Source organism: Jaculus jaculus, chromosome 7 (genome assembly GCF_020740685.1).
Source record: "Jaculus jaculus isolate mJacJac1 chromosome 7, mJacJac1.mat.Y.cur, whole genome shotgun sequence".
In the NCBI taxonomy this organism is placed as follows: domain Eukaryota; kingdom Metazoa; phylum Chordata; class Mammalia; order Rodentia; family Dipodidae; genus Jaculus; species Jaculus jaculus.
This window is the reverse complement of record NC_059108.1, coordinates 89,466,464-89,484,198: the sequence shown is the minus strand read 5'-3', so window position 1 is coordinate 89,484,198 and position 17,735 is coordinate 89,466,464. Positions and strand designations below refer to the sequence as shown.

Genomic DNA, 17,735 nt, shown 5'->3' with positions numbered 1-17,735 from the left:
TGCAATAGTGGTACACAGCCATGGTGAGGAATCAATTGCTCTTGATTTGGCTAACTGATCCACTCAGTGGTACTAGACCCTTAGCTGGAGCTGGGAAACAAGTCAGAACCATACCCAAACACAAGCCCACTCTACAATATCAAGCTACCATCAATCACGGGGTATAAGAGGGCCTACACCTATCAAACTGTCTATCAAAAAAGTAAGTGTTATCTCAATTTTCTGGGTGCTAACTCACTCCCCGTTGGAGAATCTGCTTCTCTTTTCCAGATAGATGCAGATCCTAAGAAGAGAGCTGCCCCAACATACCTCAGAAGGGGCCCAACTGAAACTAAGGACAACTGGCGAAATAAGCAAGGGTGATGTTTTCCTGTGAACTGGATACCAGCACAAAGGGGAAGGAGATCAATGCAGAGAAAAATCAACTCCTACCAAATCAGAGAGCCAGAGCCTCAGAGGCCCCCAACACCTCAGCACTGAAGCAGACCAAAAATGAACCCAACATGGCTCAGGGAAATCTTGCGGAAGAGGGGGCGGAAAGAATGTCAGAGTTACATGTTGGGTCATGATTTTCAGAGACATTTTTCATACTAATAACTGGGGACTAACTCCACAATGCATGACCCATTTTCAATAATAAGGAGGGTCTAATGGGAGGGGGTAGATCACAGATGAGCCTAAACAATGGTACCAAACTGCCTGTATTTACTGAAAAGAAAACTAATAAATTAAATTTAAAAAATAAAAAAATAAAAAAAATAAAAAAAAAAAAAAAAAAAAAAAAGTATTAATGTATCAGAAATTACCTCCAGTGATAATGAGTTAGAGGAAATGCCTGAGAAAGATTGCAAAAGAATGATTATAAATATGTTCAAAGAAGTCAAAGAAGGAATAAAAGAGGAAATCAAAGGAGTCAAAGAAGACACAGAATACCAATTTAATGAAATAAAGAAGTCAATACAAGACATAAATCAGGAAATAGAAATAATAAAGAAAAACCAGTCAGAATTACTAGCAAGAACACAGTTAATGAAATAAAAACTCTGTAGAAAATCTCACCAGTAGAATGGATGAAGGAGAGAACAGAATATCTAAGCTAGAAGACCAGGTGGAAGATCTAATACAGTCCAACAAAGAGAAAGACAAACTATTAGAAAAGTATGAGTGGGAATTTCAGGATATTTGGGACACTATGAAAAGCTCAAACAAGAATTCAGGGCATAGTACAAGGAAAAGAATTTCACTCCAAAGGCATAGTAGGCATCTTCAACAAAATCATAGAAGAACCAATGAAACAAAGAGGTTCTTTGAAAGGATAAACAAGATTGATAAACCCTTAGCAAATCTGACCAAAAGAAAGAGAGAAGAGAAACAAGTTAATAAAATTAGAGGTGAAAAAGGCAATATTACAACAGATACCAGAGAAATTCAAAAAATCATAGGGACATACTATAAAAGTATGAAAATCTGAAAGACATGGATGATTTCCTTGATTTATATGACCTACCTAAATTAAATCAAGATAATATTAATAACAAACCTAGACCTATAACAAGCATGGAGATCCAAGCAGTTATCAAAAATCTCCCAAATAAAAAAAGACCAGGCCCAGATGGATTCACTGCTGAATTGTACCACACCTTCAGGGAAGAAATAATGCCATTACTTCTTAAGCTTTTCCATAAAATAGAAAAAGAAGGAATCCTATCAAACTCTTTCTATGAGGCCAGCATCACCCTGATACCAAAACCAGGCAAAGATAAAACAAAAAAGAAAATTACAGCCCAGTCTCCCTCATGAACATAGATGCAAAAATTCTCAACAAAATATTGGCAAACAGAATACAAGAATATATCAGAAAGATCATTCACCCTAACCAAGTAGGCTTTATCCCAGAGATGCAGGGATGGTTCAACATATGCAAATCAATAAATGTAATACATTATATAAATGAACTGAAGGACAAAAATCATATGATCATCTCATTAGATGCAGAAAAAGCATTTGACAAAGTCCAAGATCCCTTCATGATAAAAGTCATAAAGAGACTAGGAATAGAAGGATCATATCTCAATATATTAAAGGCTACTATGACAAGCCTAAGGCCAACATATTATTAAATGGGAAAAAACTGGAAACTTTTCCACTAAAATCAGGAACAAGACAAGGGTGTCCATTGTCCCCACTTTTATTTAATATAGTACTGGAAGTCTTAGCCATAGCAAGAAGGCAAGAGACACACATAAAAGTGGTACAAATTGGGAAGGAAGAGATCAAGTTATCGTTATTTGAAGATGACATGATTCTATACATAAAGGATCCTAAAGACTCTACCAGCAAACTGTTAGAGCCGATAAACACCTACAGCCACATAGCAGGATACAAAATCAATACACAGATATCAGTAGCATTCCTATATGCTAACAACAAACACACAGAGAATGAAATCAGAGAATCACTCCCATTCACAATTGCATCAGAAAAAATAAAGTTGGGCTGGATAGATGCCTTAGCGGTTAAGCACTCACCTGTGAAGCCTAAGGACCCCAGTTCGAGGCTCGGTTCCCCAGGTCCCACATTAGCCAGATGCACAAAGGGGCGCACGAGTCTGGAGTTTGTTTGCAGTCGCTGGAAGCCCTGGAGTGCCCATTCTCTCTCTCCCCCTCTATCTGTCTTTCTCTCTGTGTCTGTCACTCTCAAATAAATAAATAAATAAATAAATAATGAACAAAAAATATTTTAAAAAATCTATTTGTTAAAAAAAAATAAAAATAAATAAAGTACCTTGGAATAAACCTAACCAAGGAAGTAAAGGATCTCTATAATGAAAACTATAAAACACTCAAGCAAGAAATTGCAGAGGACACTAGGAAATGGAAAAACATCCCTTGTTCCTAGATCAGAAAAATCAATATTGTGAAAATGGCAATCTTACCAAAAACAATCTACACATTTAATGCAATCCCCATCAAAATTCCAAAGGCATTCTTCACAGAATAGAAAAAAACAATTCAAAAATTCATTTGGAATCACAAAAAACCTCAAATATCTAAAATAATACTGAGTAACAAAAATGAGGCTGATGGTATCACTATACCTGATGTTAACCTATACTACAGAGCCATAGGAACAAAAACAGCATTATACTGGCACAAAAGCAGACATGTATATCAACAGAATATAATAGAGGACCCAGATGTAAGTCCGTAGCCATAGCCATCTTATATTAAATAAAAATGCCAAAAATACTGATTGGAGAAGAGACAGCCTCTTCAGCAAATGGTGCTGGAAAACTGGATATTTATCTGTAGAAAGATGAAAATAGATTTTTCTCTCTCTCCATGCACAAGAATTAAGTCCAAATGAATTAAAAACCTTAACATCAGCCCTGAAACTCTGACACTGCTAGAGGAAAAAGTAGGGGAAACCCTTCAATATATTGGTCTTGGCAAAGACTTTCTAAATATAAACCCAACTGCTCAGGCAATGAAACCACATATTGACTGCTGGGACCTCATGAAATTACTAAGATTTTGTACAGCAAAGGACACTGTGAATAAAGCAAAGAGGCAACCTGCAGAATGGGAAATAATCTTTGCCAGCTATCCATCGATAGAGGATTAATATCTGGGATATACAAAGAACTCAAAAAATTTAATAATAAGAAATCAAGCAAGCCAATTAAAAAATGGGCTATAGAACTAAATAAGAGAGTTCTCAAAAGAAGAAATACGGATGGCATGTAAGTATCTAAAAAAATGTTCTACATCCCTAGTCACCAGGGAAATGCAGATTAAAACTACATTGAGATTCCATCTCACTCCTGTCAGATTGGCCACCATCATGAAAATAAATGACCATAAATGCTGGTGGGGATGTGGAAAAAAAGGAACCCTTCTACACTGTTGGTGGGAATGCAATCTGGTCCAGCCATTGTGGAAATCAGTGTGGAGGTTCCTATAACAGCTAAAAATTGATCTACCATATGACCCAGCTATAGCACTCCTAGGCATATATCCTAAGGACTCATCTCATTTCCTTAGAAGTACGTGCTCAACCATGTTTATTGCTGCTCAATTCACAATACCTGGGAAATGGAACCAGCCTAGATGTCCCTCAACTGATGAATGGATAATGAAGACATGGCACATTTATACAATGGAGTTCTACTCAGCGGTAAAGAAAAATGAAGTTATGAAATTTGCAGGAAAATGGATGGATCTGGAAATGATTATACTAAGTGAGGTAACCTAGGCCCAGAAAGCCAAGTGTCACATGTTCTCTCTCATATGTGGATCCTAGCAACAGATGACTGAGCTTCTGTGTGAGAAAGAAGAAACTCAGTACCAGAGGCCAGTAAGCTAGAAAAGAGATAGAAACGGAAGAGAAAGGAAGGGACGGGGTTACTTAACAGGATGTTATTGTATATATGTAAGTAGAAGAATACATTAATGGGGGTGAAAAGGCCCAAAATGAGGTCTGGAGAAGAGATTGAGTAAAGGAAAGGCAGAGGGACAGCTAATCAAAATCTGAGAGGATATAAATAAATCACATGTTAATCCTACTTTGTTGATGGAATGATGGAACACTCAGGAGCCATAGATTGTTGCTAGAAAATTTTCAGGGCCAGGGATAGGATATCTTCCAGTGAGTTGTTGGTCAGGAAGGTCCCTGATGCCCCCAAAACATTATAGGCCATTGCTGAGACCCTTGGTTTCCCACCAGGAATAGATGGTAAGACCCTATTGCTGAATATTCCATATACTTGGGCTGCAAGGCCACTGAGAAATCTTGCTGGCTCTGAGCTGGTAACCTCCTCCATGTTGACAAGCTGACAGAAAGCTGGAAGAAGACATTCTGCATGCAGTTCAATGGGAGAAAGAGAAATCACCAGTGAAGATACTCATCAGTGGACACTGCAAGCCTTATAATTGGCCAGCCAGGGCAAATGAGCCAATGGGTGCAATAGTGGCACATCTGTTATGGGGGAAACCAACTGCCCTCTCATTGGACTGGAGGCCTGCTCCATGGGAAGGGAATACATCTCTGTTCTGAAAATGTAAAACAGGGGTTATCATGAGCCCTAGGGGTATAACATCTGCTGTCGTCTGGCTAAATGTATATACAATGCTTATCAAACTGCCCAGTAAGCACTTCTGTTAATGTCCACACCCTTATATTAATGTGCTACTCTCACTTTTGGTTGAGAATCTTCCCTTTTCAGATGGCAGTGACCTTGGGACAACTCAGAAGGTATCATGGTGATGGAAAGAAATGACTGCAGTGCTCAGTACTACAGTATCTTTATCAGACCTTCCTAGGCTCAGGGTCTAATGCAAAAGAGGTGGCAGAAAGAATGTAAGAGCCAAAGGAAGGGCAGGACTCCATACAACATGCTCCCTCAAGACACAAAATGGCCTGGATATCCATGGCCTCACAGTGCCTGACACTACATGCATAAGAGGAAGAAAAGATCAAGACATCAGAAGCAAAAGAGAGACTAACTGAGATGGGGAGGGACTATGATGGAGAGTGGAGTTTCAAAGGGTAAGTGGGGGGAGGGTATTACCATGGGGCATTTTTTATAATAATGGAAGTTTTTAATTAAAAAAATTTAAAAATTTAAAAAGGAATCAACAGACAAAAAAAAAAAAAAAAAAAAAAAAAAAAAGAACCAAATCTTATGTGCCTAAAGCACCTGCTTACTGAAATGGCAAATATATAGTATTTCACTTAATGCTCACTTTTCCTTCACATACTTACATTTCCTGATTGGATATTTGTGTCTAAAATTGCTATTGCTATTTAATTAGAGGTCCTATGTGTATATATACTGTGCTATAAGTATAAGCAAATATTGCCAGCCTGTAAGTAATCAGTAATACTTGAAAACAAATCCTAGACTGATACACATTCCCTAACTTCTCCTTTCATAGAATCACAGAATGTAAAATCTTTAGGATCCCTTAGAGATTGCTAAGTAGCCAAATATGTGACAGAAGAAACAAATGCTTAGAAATAAGATTTCATGAAAGTCATGAAGGTGAGGGTGGGATCAGAACATTAATGGCTTTCCTGTTCTGTTTTAGATTTCATTAATTTGAAGAGGTATCACACCATGTAGCTCTAACAGGAGTTTTCTTTGTAGCCCAGCTTGGACTCAAACTCATGATCCTTATGCCTCAGCTTCCCACATGCTGGGATTGCAGGCATGTAGTACCATGCTCAGCCTAGGAGGATGAGTGAGGGCTATGTTCTTTTCTGGATTTTTATCATAATCTGCTATTACTATCTTCTGAGTTTGGAAAAAGTTACTTAATCCATAGCTTGTATCCTCATCAGGAATATTAAAAATGTATCATTGTAAGAGCTCATTTAGAAATGCCTGATTATATATTAATAAAGCACTTACACAGTGTCTGCCACACAATAAGATCTAAATAAGATGTAACTACTACTATTTTTATAAATGTAGAATCAAAATATAGGAAATATAGAGAATGTCTGTGCACATGTACAAAAAGAAATACCTGAAAAACAGGCAGAGGTAGGCAAACCAGGAGAAGGTGACACTGTGACATGACATCTGGTCCACATGGAACCAGATGCTTTTACTAAGCCACCTAAAACAAACAGACCTATGAATGCATCTGCAAGTCCCCAATTACCTGGATGTGTCTTCCAGCCTCTCCTTTGGGGTGCTAGCATCTTTAAAGTCATCAGTGTTTTGAACTCTAATTTGGTCTCACTATATTCAGATTGCTTTTCCCCATTCTTCTGCACATCTGTGATAACAAAGGTGTGGGAGCTCCTTCCCTCACAGCCTATTGATTTTGGCCTCAGGGTTACCTTTGTGACAGGAATAGAGGTGTGGAGAGATTCCTCAAAGATACCTCCTCTGCAGGTTACTGCTAAATGATCTTTTAATTAGCTCCTTGAATATTAACTGCCTTTTTAAACTTTGTTATTCATTTGTCAACATTTCTTAAGGAAACCAAACCTGCCAGTCTGGTTAGCAGGGATTTTGCATTCTCTTGGGTGAAAAAAAACCGGCGGTTTCTTAATATCTTCCCTTTGTCTTTTAAATTTCTGAATATTTAAATAAATTTAACTAAATTTTACCGAGACTGGGGAGTATGTCTACAAAGAACTGTGGGAATTTGAAGTCTTTTAAAAAATTGCTTCATTATAGAAGAGGCAGAAATGAAAAGGGAGAGACCAGTGGATTTTGCGAAAAGAAGAAGATAAAAATCACTGAGCACCCAGAGACCAACTGGCTCCACAGGGAATTCTCATTGAAACCAACCTCAGGGGCAACAGGTGAGAAAATGCGGTTAAGATTAGAAAACAGAACTGAATTAGATAAAGACAGTTCGGTTGTTAAAACCCATAGGCAGGGCTGGAGAGATGACTTAATAGTTAAGGCACTTGTCTGAGACGCCTAAGGACCCATATTTGACTCCTCAGATCCCACATAACACATCTGGAGTTTGATAGCTGTGTCAGGAGACCCTGGCACACCAATTATCTCTCTCTCTTTCTCTCTCACTCTCAAAAAAAATTAAATAAAAAAAACAAAACATACAAACAAATCCTGGTCTATGGTCTCTACAGGGGGAACCCATCACTCGGTCCTCCTTACTCAATGCATGGTGGCAGGAATATACAAAACAATACCCCCATAGGCTATTCTAGCTACTGATCAGTGCTATAAAATTCCAACACAGTAGTGTTATCTGTAAAACATTTACAGAAATGATGCTTACATTATGTATCTTAATTTACATAGATCTTAAAATGTTCATATACACATTATAAAATGAACAAACAGTACAGAAATTATGTAAGACAACTTAGAGTACTAGCAAATGAGTCCATATTATTTGAAATCATTCTTTGTGGTTTCTCAAGTTTTATGTCTGTATTTCTTTTTCTTTGTTTGTTTGTTTTTGAGGTAGGGTCTCACTTTACCCAGGCTGACATGGAGCTCACTATGTATTTCCATAGAAAATATTTTTCAAAATTATAGCAAAAATAATAAGAAGACTCATGTTTGTTTTAAAAATGTTTAAAAATGGTGGCGCACGCCTTTAATCCCAGCACTTGGGAGGCAGAGGTCGGAGGATTGCTGTGAGTTCAAGGCCACTCTGAGACTCCATAGTGAATTCCAGGTCAGCCTGGACCAGAGTGAGACCCTACCTCAAAAAACCAAAAAAGAAAAACCAAAAAAAAAAAAAAAGTTTACAAATATTTTAACATGTTTTATTAAATACTATTTATTGATTGTTTGTTGAATTCAAAAATCCATTGAATGTGCTGAATGCATGCTGTTTCTTAAATGTTTTAAAAGTCTCGTTTATTAAAGTAGTCACTTACCTTCTGAAGTTCCCTTATCTTGGTATAACACATTGCTCTATTATAAAATGCTATATAACTGTTTTTGTTCATGTTAACAGCTGTCGTTAAATCTATAACAGCTAGCTTGTAACACTACAAAAAGAAAAGATAAGTAAGAAGAGTAAATCATAGTAGATTCAGGATTAATTATAAAATAAATTCCTGTTCACATCAGTTTTTGGAGCATCCATGTAATGAACCGTCTTGGGTATTGTCTATGAAATTAACACAATCGAGCCCATCTTTCAGAGTTTATTAAGATCTTATGATAGGCACTCTTTCACCTACAAATAAAATTAAAGATCTCAACATCTTTAATTTAGACAACTTCCATGAATGTTGCTATGTGGTGTGGAGAAAATATCTTGATATCTTGCCCTATTCCTATGGGGACACTGGCCAGAACTTGCCTTCTTCTGGCACCCAGTCATATTGCAGAACCACACATTTTCTACTCCCACATCCTCTCATTTCTTCTGATACCTTGTATCATCCACTACTGTACTCATGGAATTAACACATAACAAAAGCTCTCGATTTTGTTTTGAGATGTTACTTTCAAAATATTCCACATGAAATAGCCACAGAAAAAGGTAAAAGAAAGAAAGAAAGTATCAAGGCTGTCATTCACACTCTTTAGCCCCCAGAATTTCTATCTAGAATCTAGTTAGAGACTAGAGCGATGGCATATGGCATTGTGCCAAGTCATATATTACTGTATTATTTAAAATAAATAGTAAAAAAAAATTTAAACCATCCCAAATATCCAACAAGTGGCCTAAGGTGAAATATAATGCCATCATATAAGTGCTATCTTCAAAGATTAAGTGCTCAAAGCAGGGAGCAAATGCAAATTATATAAGCAACATAATCTCACATTCTATATTATTTTTAAAAGACTAAACTGAAAATAAATTATGTTGTCAGCAATTATAGTTTGGTACAGGATAATCATCTTTTATTCCTTTTTATAATTTGCAAATTCTCTACAGTAAATATGTAGGATGTTCTTCATAGAAATGAAAAATATTATTCATAATGTAAATGTTAAAAATAAATGTTACGGGCTGGAGAGATGGCTTAGCGGTTAAGCGCTTGCCTGTGAAGCCTAAGGACCCCGGTTCGAGGCTCGGTTCCCCAGGTCCCACGTTAGCCAGATGCACAAGGGGGCGCACATGTCTGGAGTTCCTTTGCAGAGGCTGGAAGCCCTGGCGCGCCCATTCTCTCTCTCTCTCTCTCTATCTGCCTTTCTCTCTGTGTCTGTTGCTCTCAAATAAATAAATAAAAAAAAATTAAAAAAAAAATAAATAAATGTTACAATAAATATTTATGAAGTAAAATTCCTTTTAATATATTGAAGAAAAAAACATTCTATGTAATTTGGTCCTTCATATCTCAATAATTCCTCTATTGCAGAAAACAAATGGAAGTGCATCCCTAGTTGTCATCCAGAGAATCCACCAATTCAGTAAAGTAGGCAGAAAAGAGCCTACCTTGTTGTAGTATTTCAGAACTCCTCTGTAGAGATAGGCACGCAGACCCTCAGGATAAATTCTGATGGCCTCATTACAATTCAAAATTGCTTTGGAGAATCTACCTTTTAAACCATAGTAGGCCACTCGGCTTAAATACGCCTTTTCAGACAGAGTTAAGAAGAAAGCAGGAATAGATATTTTAGTAAAATTGCCAATTTTTCCAAATACATGAAATTAAAGAAAATGATGCCACCAAAGGTGGCATGAAAATAACTTTGTCCCCACTTTCTTCTACTAGAAAATTTCAAGCAGATAAAATTGAGATAATCATATAAGAATTACACTTAAGCTTGTCATCAGGCTCCAGTAATTATTAGCATTTAGTCTACCATGATTGTTTTATCTGTTTTCCCCTGAATTATTGGAAAACAACTTATAGACAACATAATTCTTCCCCATGTCCTCTAGTATGCACCTTCTATGAAAATAGACATTGCTCTACATAACCAACCACAATACCACTATATATTTAGGAAGGCCAATATTAGTTCCCTCAAATCATCTAGCATTTAGTCAATTCAAATATTATATAGTCTGTATCCAGCCAGGCTTCATCTACTAGATTTTGTATTATTTCTGTAGTGTGTTAAAGGTGTGATATCAAAATAAAAAATTAATAACATATAAATTAAAATCAATAGAAAAGTTAATATATCAGCAATATTTACCTACATCACAATTCACAAAGTCTTATAAACATAATATCCTTGGTGAAATAATACTTTTACTCTAAAGATAAATACTGATATTTGTATGATTAAAATAAAGTTAGTTGGAATGGGGGGGGGGCTATAGTTCAATGCATGAAGCAATCCCCAATGCATGTACATTATAGTTACTTAGTTCAGGCCAGGTATGGTGGGGTGTATCCATAATCCTAGCACCATTGAGGATATGGAGACAGAAAATCAGTATTTAAGTGATCCTTGACTACATAGAGAGTTCAAAGACAGCCTGGGAATCATAGGACTATGTATGTACATATGTATGTATGTATAAATAAGCCAACTTCTATGTACCAAAGTTGCACATTCGCAAGATTACTGATATAATTTACTTAAATACCTGGTAATGCTTTGGGTTGATGGTGATTGCACGATTGAAGTCTATAACTGAGTTATCCTTCTGGAGTTTTACTTTACAAAGCCCTCGCTGATAAAAAGCTTCTGCAAACTCAGGATTTGCCTTAACAGATTTGGTAAAAGAATCAAAAGCCTAGGAGAGTGTATTAAAGCAAAGAGTCATAAAATGCCTTATTTTAAAAGATTAAGAAGCTATAATATGCAAATACTGCTGAAAATTTTCATTTTACTTTTTTTGATCACTTAAAATACATTCACCCAACGAACCTTATGGGACAGACAAAAGTAATTCTTAAGAATTCTATCAGAATTATTGTTGTAAATAAAGGCCCCTTATACCAAACTAATGGATACATAATTAATCCATGTTGTTAAATTATAATACTTTTTGAGATGCAATTTTAATCATTACTATGTAGATTTCATTTTTTTCAAATAAATCATAATTAGCAGTATTCTTTTTTTCCATGATAGTAGATATATAGTTGTGAAATTTCAGGACAGTAAGATGTCAACATTTTCCAATGAATTTAACCAGTTTAGATCTGGTTGAAATTGCTCAATTATTAGCCAAGAATGTCAAATGGAGTTCTAATCATTTCCCATTTATTCTACAGGACATTGAAACATTCAATTTAACTACCTATAATTTAATAAATCATGTTAGTGTGATAAACTTTTTTCTATAGAAATTTCCTACAATTAGTGTTATTATTTTAGTGGGAAGCACATGTGAGCCTTTAAAACATTGTTGATAAAACAGCATCAAATAAAATGTGTGAATTAAAATAATTCATGGGAATTGCAGCAGATTGATTACAATAAACCAAGTTTTAGAAGCTGCTTTGGTTTAGTAACTCTTAGCACTTAAATAAGTGGCCTTCTGAAATAGACCTAAATGAAACCAGTTTCTAAAAGTCACATATACCCTATGCTTCTAAAAATTCCAGATACCATTTGTAAGTTGCCTTCCTCCATATAACAAAGACCCAGGTTATACAGACAGTCTGCTGAGATAAATGTGGCAAGTGATCCTTTGTCAGAAGAAGAAAACATTTCCAATGCCTTCTTAAATATTTTCACAGCTTCCTATAATGATAAAAGAGGGGAGGAATATTTGTTTAATATTGCAGCCTTAATTGTTAAAAGAACTCAACATTCACAGCAGCTCTGTTCTTACATCACACTAGTACATACAGATCTGGTAAAGATGTACATGCCCTTAGAGAGATCCCTGTCCTAGAGTATGAGTCCAGCAAGTCCCACCCTGGGACCCATCCTATAACCTAAGACTTACAGCAATTTTACATACACTGGTTTTTGTAAATGTAAGTTATAAACTCTAAAGGCTACTTTCTTATAGTCTTAAGTGAAATGTAAATTATGTATCAGCTTATTAATAATTACAACCTTTATTTTGTCCTGCTATTTTTTTTAATTTATATTTGAAAGATATACATTTGAGAGAGAGAGAGAATATGGACATGCCAGATCTTTTGCCACTGGAAACAAACTCTAGACACATAAGACACTTTGTGCTTCTGGCTTTACATGGGTGCTAGGGAACTGAATCTTGTCTGGCAGACATTTCAAGCAAATGCTTTTCACTTCTAAGACATCTCCTCAGCTCTCCTATTGTGTTCTTAAAAGGGTTCTACTAACTCCAGACAACAAAGTAAATAAATTAATCAAAAATACCCACTTTAATCAAAATAGTGTGAAACTATTAATGAAAAAGAAATTCAGCTTTCTAGATATAAAACATTTAATAATTACAAAATCATCATATAGAGCTATATAGAAATACAAACATTTCTTAATTTTTGTAAATTATAAAAAGAAACCATGAGATTTATACCCATCTCAACATCCATCCTTCTGCCTCAGTCTCAGAATATGACCTTGCCATAAAACACTGAATTTTCTTCTGTTTCCCCTCTCTTTTACTATTCATTGCACCAATACCTTCATCTAGTTTCACCTTTTCTCTGCTATTTATGAACTTCCTTTTCTTCTTTATTTTTAGCTAAGTCCTTTACCCCATCTCTTTCTACCCTACATCCTCTCTGTTTTTGGATCTCTGTTTCTTCACTGTCTTTTTTAGTCCATCCTTAAATACTTTGGTCTATTACAGCTTTCTATCCTAGCTAGATAAAAATAAACACAATCTTTTTTTTTTTCTTGTTGCTTCCCTTTCTTCCTCCTTTACTGCTCTATAAAGTAGTCTCTGAGAGATCTTGGGATCATATGTTTTCAGTTAACACATGCTAGTATTCTGAAACAGTTACTGTGACTCTTCTAGTAGAGAAAGCTTCTAAGAGTGCAATAATATGGTTATAATTAAATAATGCATACATATCCATATATACGTATACACATATTCCAAAGCAAGATAATGACCACGAACAGAAAAGAATTTGAGAGGTATTAAAGGTGATATTGCAGAAAGAAAAGAGAATCTCACCACTGAGAAGGGTGGCAGAGGATAAAGGTGATGACAATCTTTCAGCTAGAGCCACATGCAACCGAAGCAAAGAGAGGTCAAAACAAATATGGAGAAGTGCTCCTGTTTGGAGACAAACATACTGAGACATGAATAATGAATCTGCAATAAGCAAGTCACCAACGAAAGCAGAAAAAAGGCTTCACTTCAAGTCAGGGGTGATTGTTCTGTATTGTTACAAATCAATTATCACAAATTTAGTAGCTTAAAAGGATGCACATTTATCACCTAACAGTTTGCATCTGTCAGCAAGCTGGGGATGTCCTAGCTAGTTCCTGTGCTCTGGATCCCACAGAGCTACAATCTTGGTGTCAAATGAGCTGCCTTCCAGCCATTCCCTGGAGATAAGCAGTTTTCAAGTTCATTCACTTTGCTAGGCAGATTCATTTCCTTGGTACCTCAGGATAGAGATCACTCACTCTTTGATCACATTTGGCTGCCTTCAGGCCCTAGATGATGCCCAATCTTCCCTATCCCAAAACCACAGTTCTTTAGTCAAGGAAAAGCCAAAATCTTTTCCAGTATGCTAATAAAGAATATATCAGCCGGGTGTGGTTGGTGCACACCTTTAATCCCAGCACTTGGGAGGCGGAGGTAGGAGGATCACTGTGAGTTTGAGGCCACCTTCAGATTACATAGTAAATTCCAGGTCAGCCTGAGCTACAGTGAGACCCTACCTTGAAAAAACAAAAATAAAAAAAAAAAAAAAAAGAATATATCAAACCCAGTATGCTAAGAGAATATATACCATGGTGTACTATTCACCCTTAAAAAAAAAAAAGAAAACATTGCTATTGCTATTGCTATTGCTATACAGGAAAATGGTTGGAACTAGATATAATTAAGTTAAGGCAAATAAGCCAGACTAAGATAGAATCACATATTTTCTCTGTGTGGAATCAAGAAAGAAAAAAATAAGTCATTAAAGTGAAAGAGGGACAAAGGGTATAACAAGTGCCAGAGATGAAGAGTTGTCTCTACCAACTATCCATTATAAGATGAGTCTTTGACAAATGAAGAATGGCAACTTCCAAATTCTTCTTTTTGTTGTTTCAACATTGTTTTATTTATTTATTTATTTATTTTATTAAATAGTTTTGTGCTCAGTGAATACAGTCAAGTTGGTACCATTATTAGACTCATCCATGTACTAACTCCCTGGCCCCTCTTGTTGAGGTATATGGGTCATGCATTGTGGAGTTAGCCCACAGTTATGGGTAGGAGAAATGTTTCTGCATATCATGACCAAACCTATGGCTCTGACGTTCTTTCTGCCCCCTCTTCTGCAAGATTTCCCTGAGCCATTTTGGGTTCATTGTTGGTCTGCTTCAGTGATGAGGTATTGGAGGCATCTGGGTCTTTGGATATCTGATTTGGTAGGAGTTGATATTTCTCTGTGTCAATCTCCTTCACCCTTGTGCTGGTGCCCATTTCACCAAGAGAACAGCACCCTTGCTTGTTTTGCCCATTGTTCTTAGTTTCAGCTGGATCCCTTTTGAGGTATGATGGGATAGTTCTCTCCTTAGGATCTGCCTCTATCTAAAAAGAGAAGTAGATTCTCCAACAGAGAGTAAAATTAGCACCAGACAAAAGGGATAACCCTTATTTTTTTTATAGAGAATTTAATATGTGTAGGCCTTCTTGTAGCCCACGATTAGTGGTTGCTTGATAATGGAGGGTGGGCCCATGTTTGGATATAGTTCTGACTTGTTTCCCAGATCCAGTTATGGGTCCCATTCCACTGAGGGGATCAGTTAGGCAAATCAAGAGCAGTTGGCTCTTGGCTGTGTACCACTATTGCACTTGTGTGAGCATCACAACAGGTTATTTGTTGATAAGTAGGTTAGACCATGACTTGCTTGGAAAGATATTGATCATCTTCCCCCAGTCGCCCTTGTAGCACCTTCTGACACTAGACACACTGACTGTCTGGGGACTGACTGTCTTTGAACTTCCAGCCATGGCATTCCATTTTAAGTGTCAACTGCATATGGTGTCTCCAGCAGTAGGGTCTTACCACTAACTATTGGTGGGTCATCAAGTACCCTGACAGAAATCTGTCTTTCTCTTAGGAAAACTTGTAGGTCTCTCTGATCAAAAGCTCATTGTGGATGAAAGCCATATGCTGGTACTGGGAGTTATAGGTCAGTGCCCACTAAGAAAAGGAAGAAGAAGATAACTAATATAAAAGAGAGAGAAGAGAGACAGAGAGAGAGGGAGAGAAGCTGTAGACAATTAAGGTCAGTCTTCAACATACCCTCCTTAGTGTCTTGTGGCTTGGGTGTTCCCTCTAAGGGCCTAGTGAAAGTTCAACCATTTGTTCTGCCTTTTAGGATGTAGAGTTTTATGGTACCGTTGCCGTTTTGGTCTAGAATTGTGTCTCCCAATCTCTCCCTTACCCTCCCCTCCCTCTCCACTGACCCTATTGTCTACTCCTCGAGATGCTTGCAGGGTATATCAGCATAGTGGGTACATTCAGTTTAGGTGCTGTAGATGACTGAGACTATGCAGCAATTTCCTTTCTGTGATAGGGTAAGTTCACTGAGAATGATTTATTCCAGGTTCAACCATTTTCCCTCATATTTCATTTGTCATTCTTCCTGCTGCATAGAATTCCATTGTGTAGATATACCACATCTTAGTTATCCATTCTTCTAGCAATGGACATCTGGGTTGATTCCAGCTTTTAGCTATTACAAATTGAGCTGATATAAGCATAGTTGAGCAAATCTCTCTGGACTGTGGTTTAAAGGTTTTAGTGTATATGCCCAGTAAGGGAATAACTGGGTCTCTTGGAAAATTTGTAGTCACCTTTTTCAGGAGTCTCCATATTGCTTTCCAAAGAGGTTGTACTAACTTACATTCTCACCAACAGAGATGAGGGTTCCTAATTCTCCACATCCTCACCAGAATTTACTTTCATGTGATTTTTTGATGATTGCTATCATTACTGGAGTAAGGTGGTATCTCATGGTTGTTTTAATTTGCATTTCCCTGATGATTGGGGATGTTGAACATTTCCTTAAGTGTGTGGTTGCCATTTGTATTTCTTCCTCTGTGAACTGCCTGTCCACTTCTTTGCCCCATTTTGTGAGTGGGCTGTTTGACTTTTTATTTCTTAGGTTTTTGAGTTCTTTGTAGATTCTAGAGATTAGGCCTCTGTCAGTTGGATAATCAGCAAATATTTTCTCCCATTCTGTGGGTAATCTATTGGCTTTCCTTATTGTATGCTTGTCTGTAAAGAAACTCTTCAGCTTCATGTGATCCCATTGACTAACTGTTTAAGATTGTGAGCTACTAGGGTTTTGTTCAGGAAGTCTTTTTCCATTCCTATATCATGGAAAGTTCTTCCTATATTTCCTTCCAGTAGTAGCCAAGTTTCTGTCTTATACTGAGTTCTTTGATCCATTTGGACTTGAATGTAGTGCATGGTGAGAAGTGTGTATCAAGTTTCAATTTCCTGCATATGGTTATCTAGTTTGTCCAGCAACATTTGTTGAAGATGCTATCTTTTTGCAGCTTATATTGTTAGGGTCTTTGTCAAATATCAAGTAGCTGTAATTGTTTGTCCCAAAGTTTGGGTCCTCAAGTCTATTCCATTGGTCTATACTCCTGTTTTTATGCCAGTACTACACTGTTTTTATTACTATAGCTTTGTAATATAGCTTTAAATCAGGTATGGTGTTGCCATCAGAGGTATCCTTTTTCTGAGGATATGTTTGGATATGTGAGGCCTTCTGCCTTTCCAAATGAAATTTGAGATCATTTTTTTCTATCTCTGTGAAGAACACTGTAGGGATTTTAATTGGAATTGCATTAAATCTGTATATTGCCTTTGGTAGGATTGTCATCTTCACAATGTTAATTCTGCCTATCCAGGAGCATAGGAGGTCTTTCCATTTTCTCAAGTCCTCCTCAATTTCTTTTTTGAGTGTTTTTATGTTTTCATTGTATAGATCTTTCACTTCCTTGCTTAACGTTATTCCAAGGTATTCTATTTTTTTTTGTTGTTGTTGTTGCTATTGAAAATGGGACCATCTCCCTTATTTCTTTCTCTGTTATCTTTCTCTTTTGCATATAGAAAGGCTGCTGATTTTTGTGCATTGATTTTGTATCCTGCTACTTTGCTATAGGAGTTAATCACCTTCAGGAGTTTTGGGATGAGTCTCTTACATATACAATTATGTCATCAGCAAATAGAGCTAACTTAACTGGTTC

General features: G+C 36.6%; 1 protein-coding gene across 1 annotated transcript in view; it reads right to left on the bottom strand.

The window, feature by feature from the left end:
* Ttc6 (tetratricopeptide repeat domain 6) overlaps positions 1 to 17,735 on the bottom strand; it is a 313,619-nt gene that overhangs the window by 38,029 nt on the left and 257,855 nt on the right. The window contains exons 21-24 of the mRNA XM_045155567.1: positions 11,969 to 12,103; positions 10,998 to 11,147; positions 9,891 to 10,031; positions 8,377 to 8,490 (exon numbers count right to left, since the gene is read on the bottom strand). Coding sequence (XP_045011502.1) covers positions 8,377 to 8,490; positions 9,891 to 10,031; positions 10,998 to 11,147; positions 11,969 to 12,103 — 540 coding nt within the window. The remainder of the gene's footprint in view (positions 1 to 8,376; positions 8,491 to 9,890; positions 10,032 to 10,997; positions 11,148 to 11,968; positions 12,104 to 17,735) is intronic.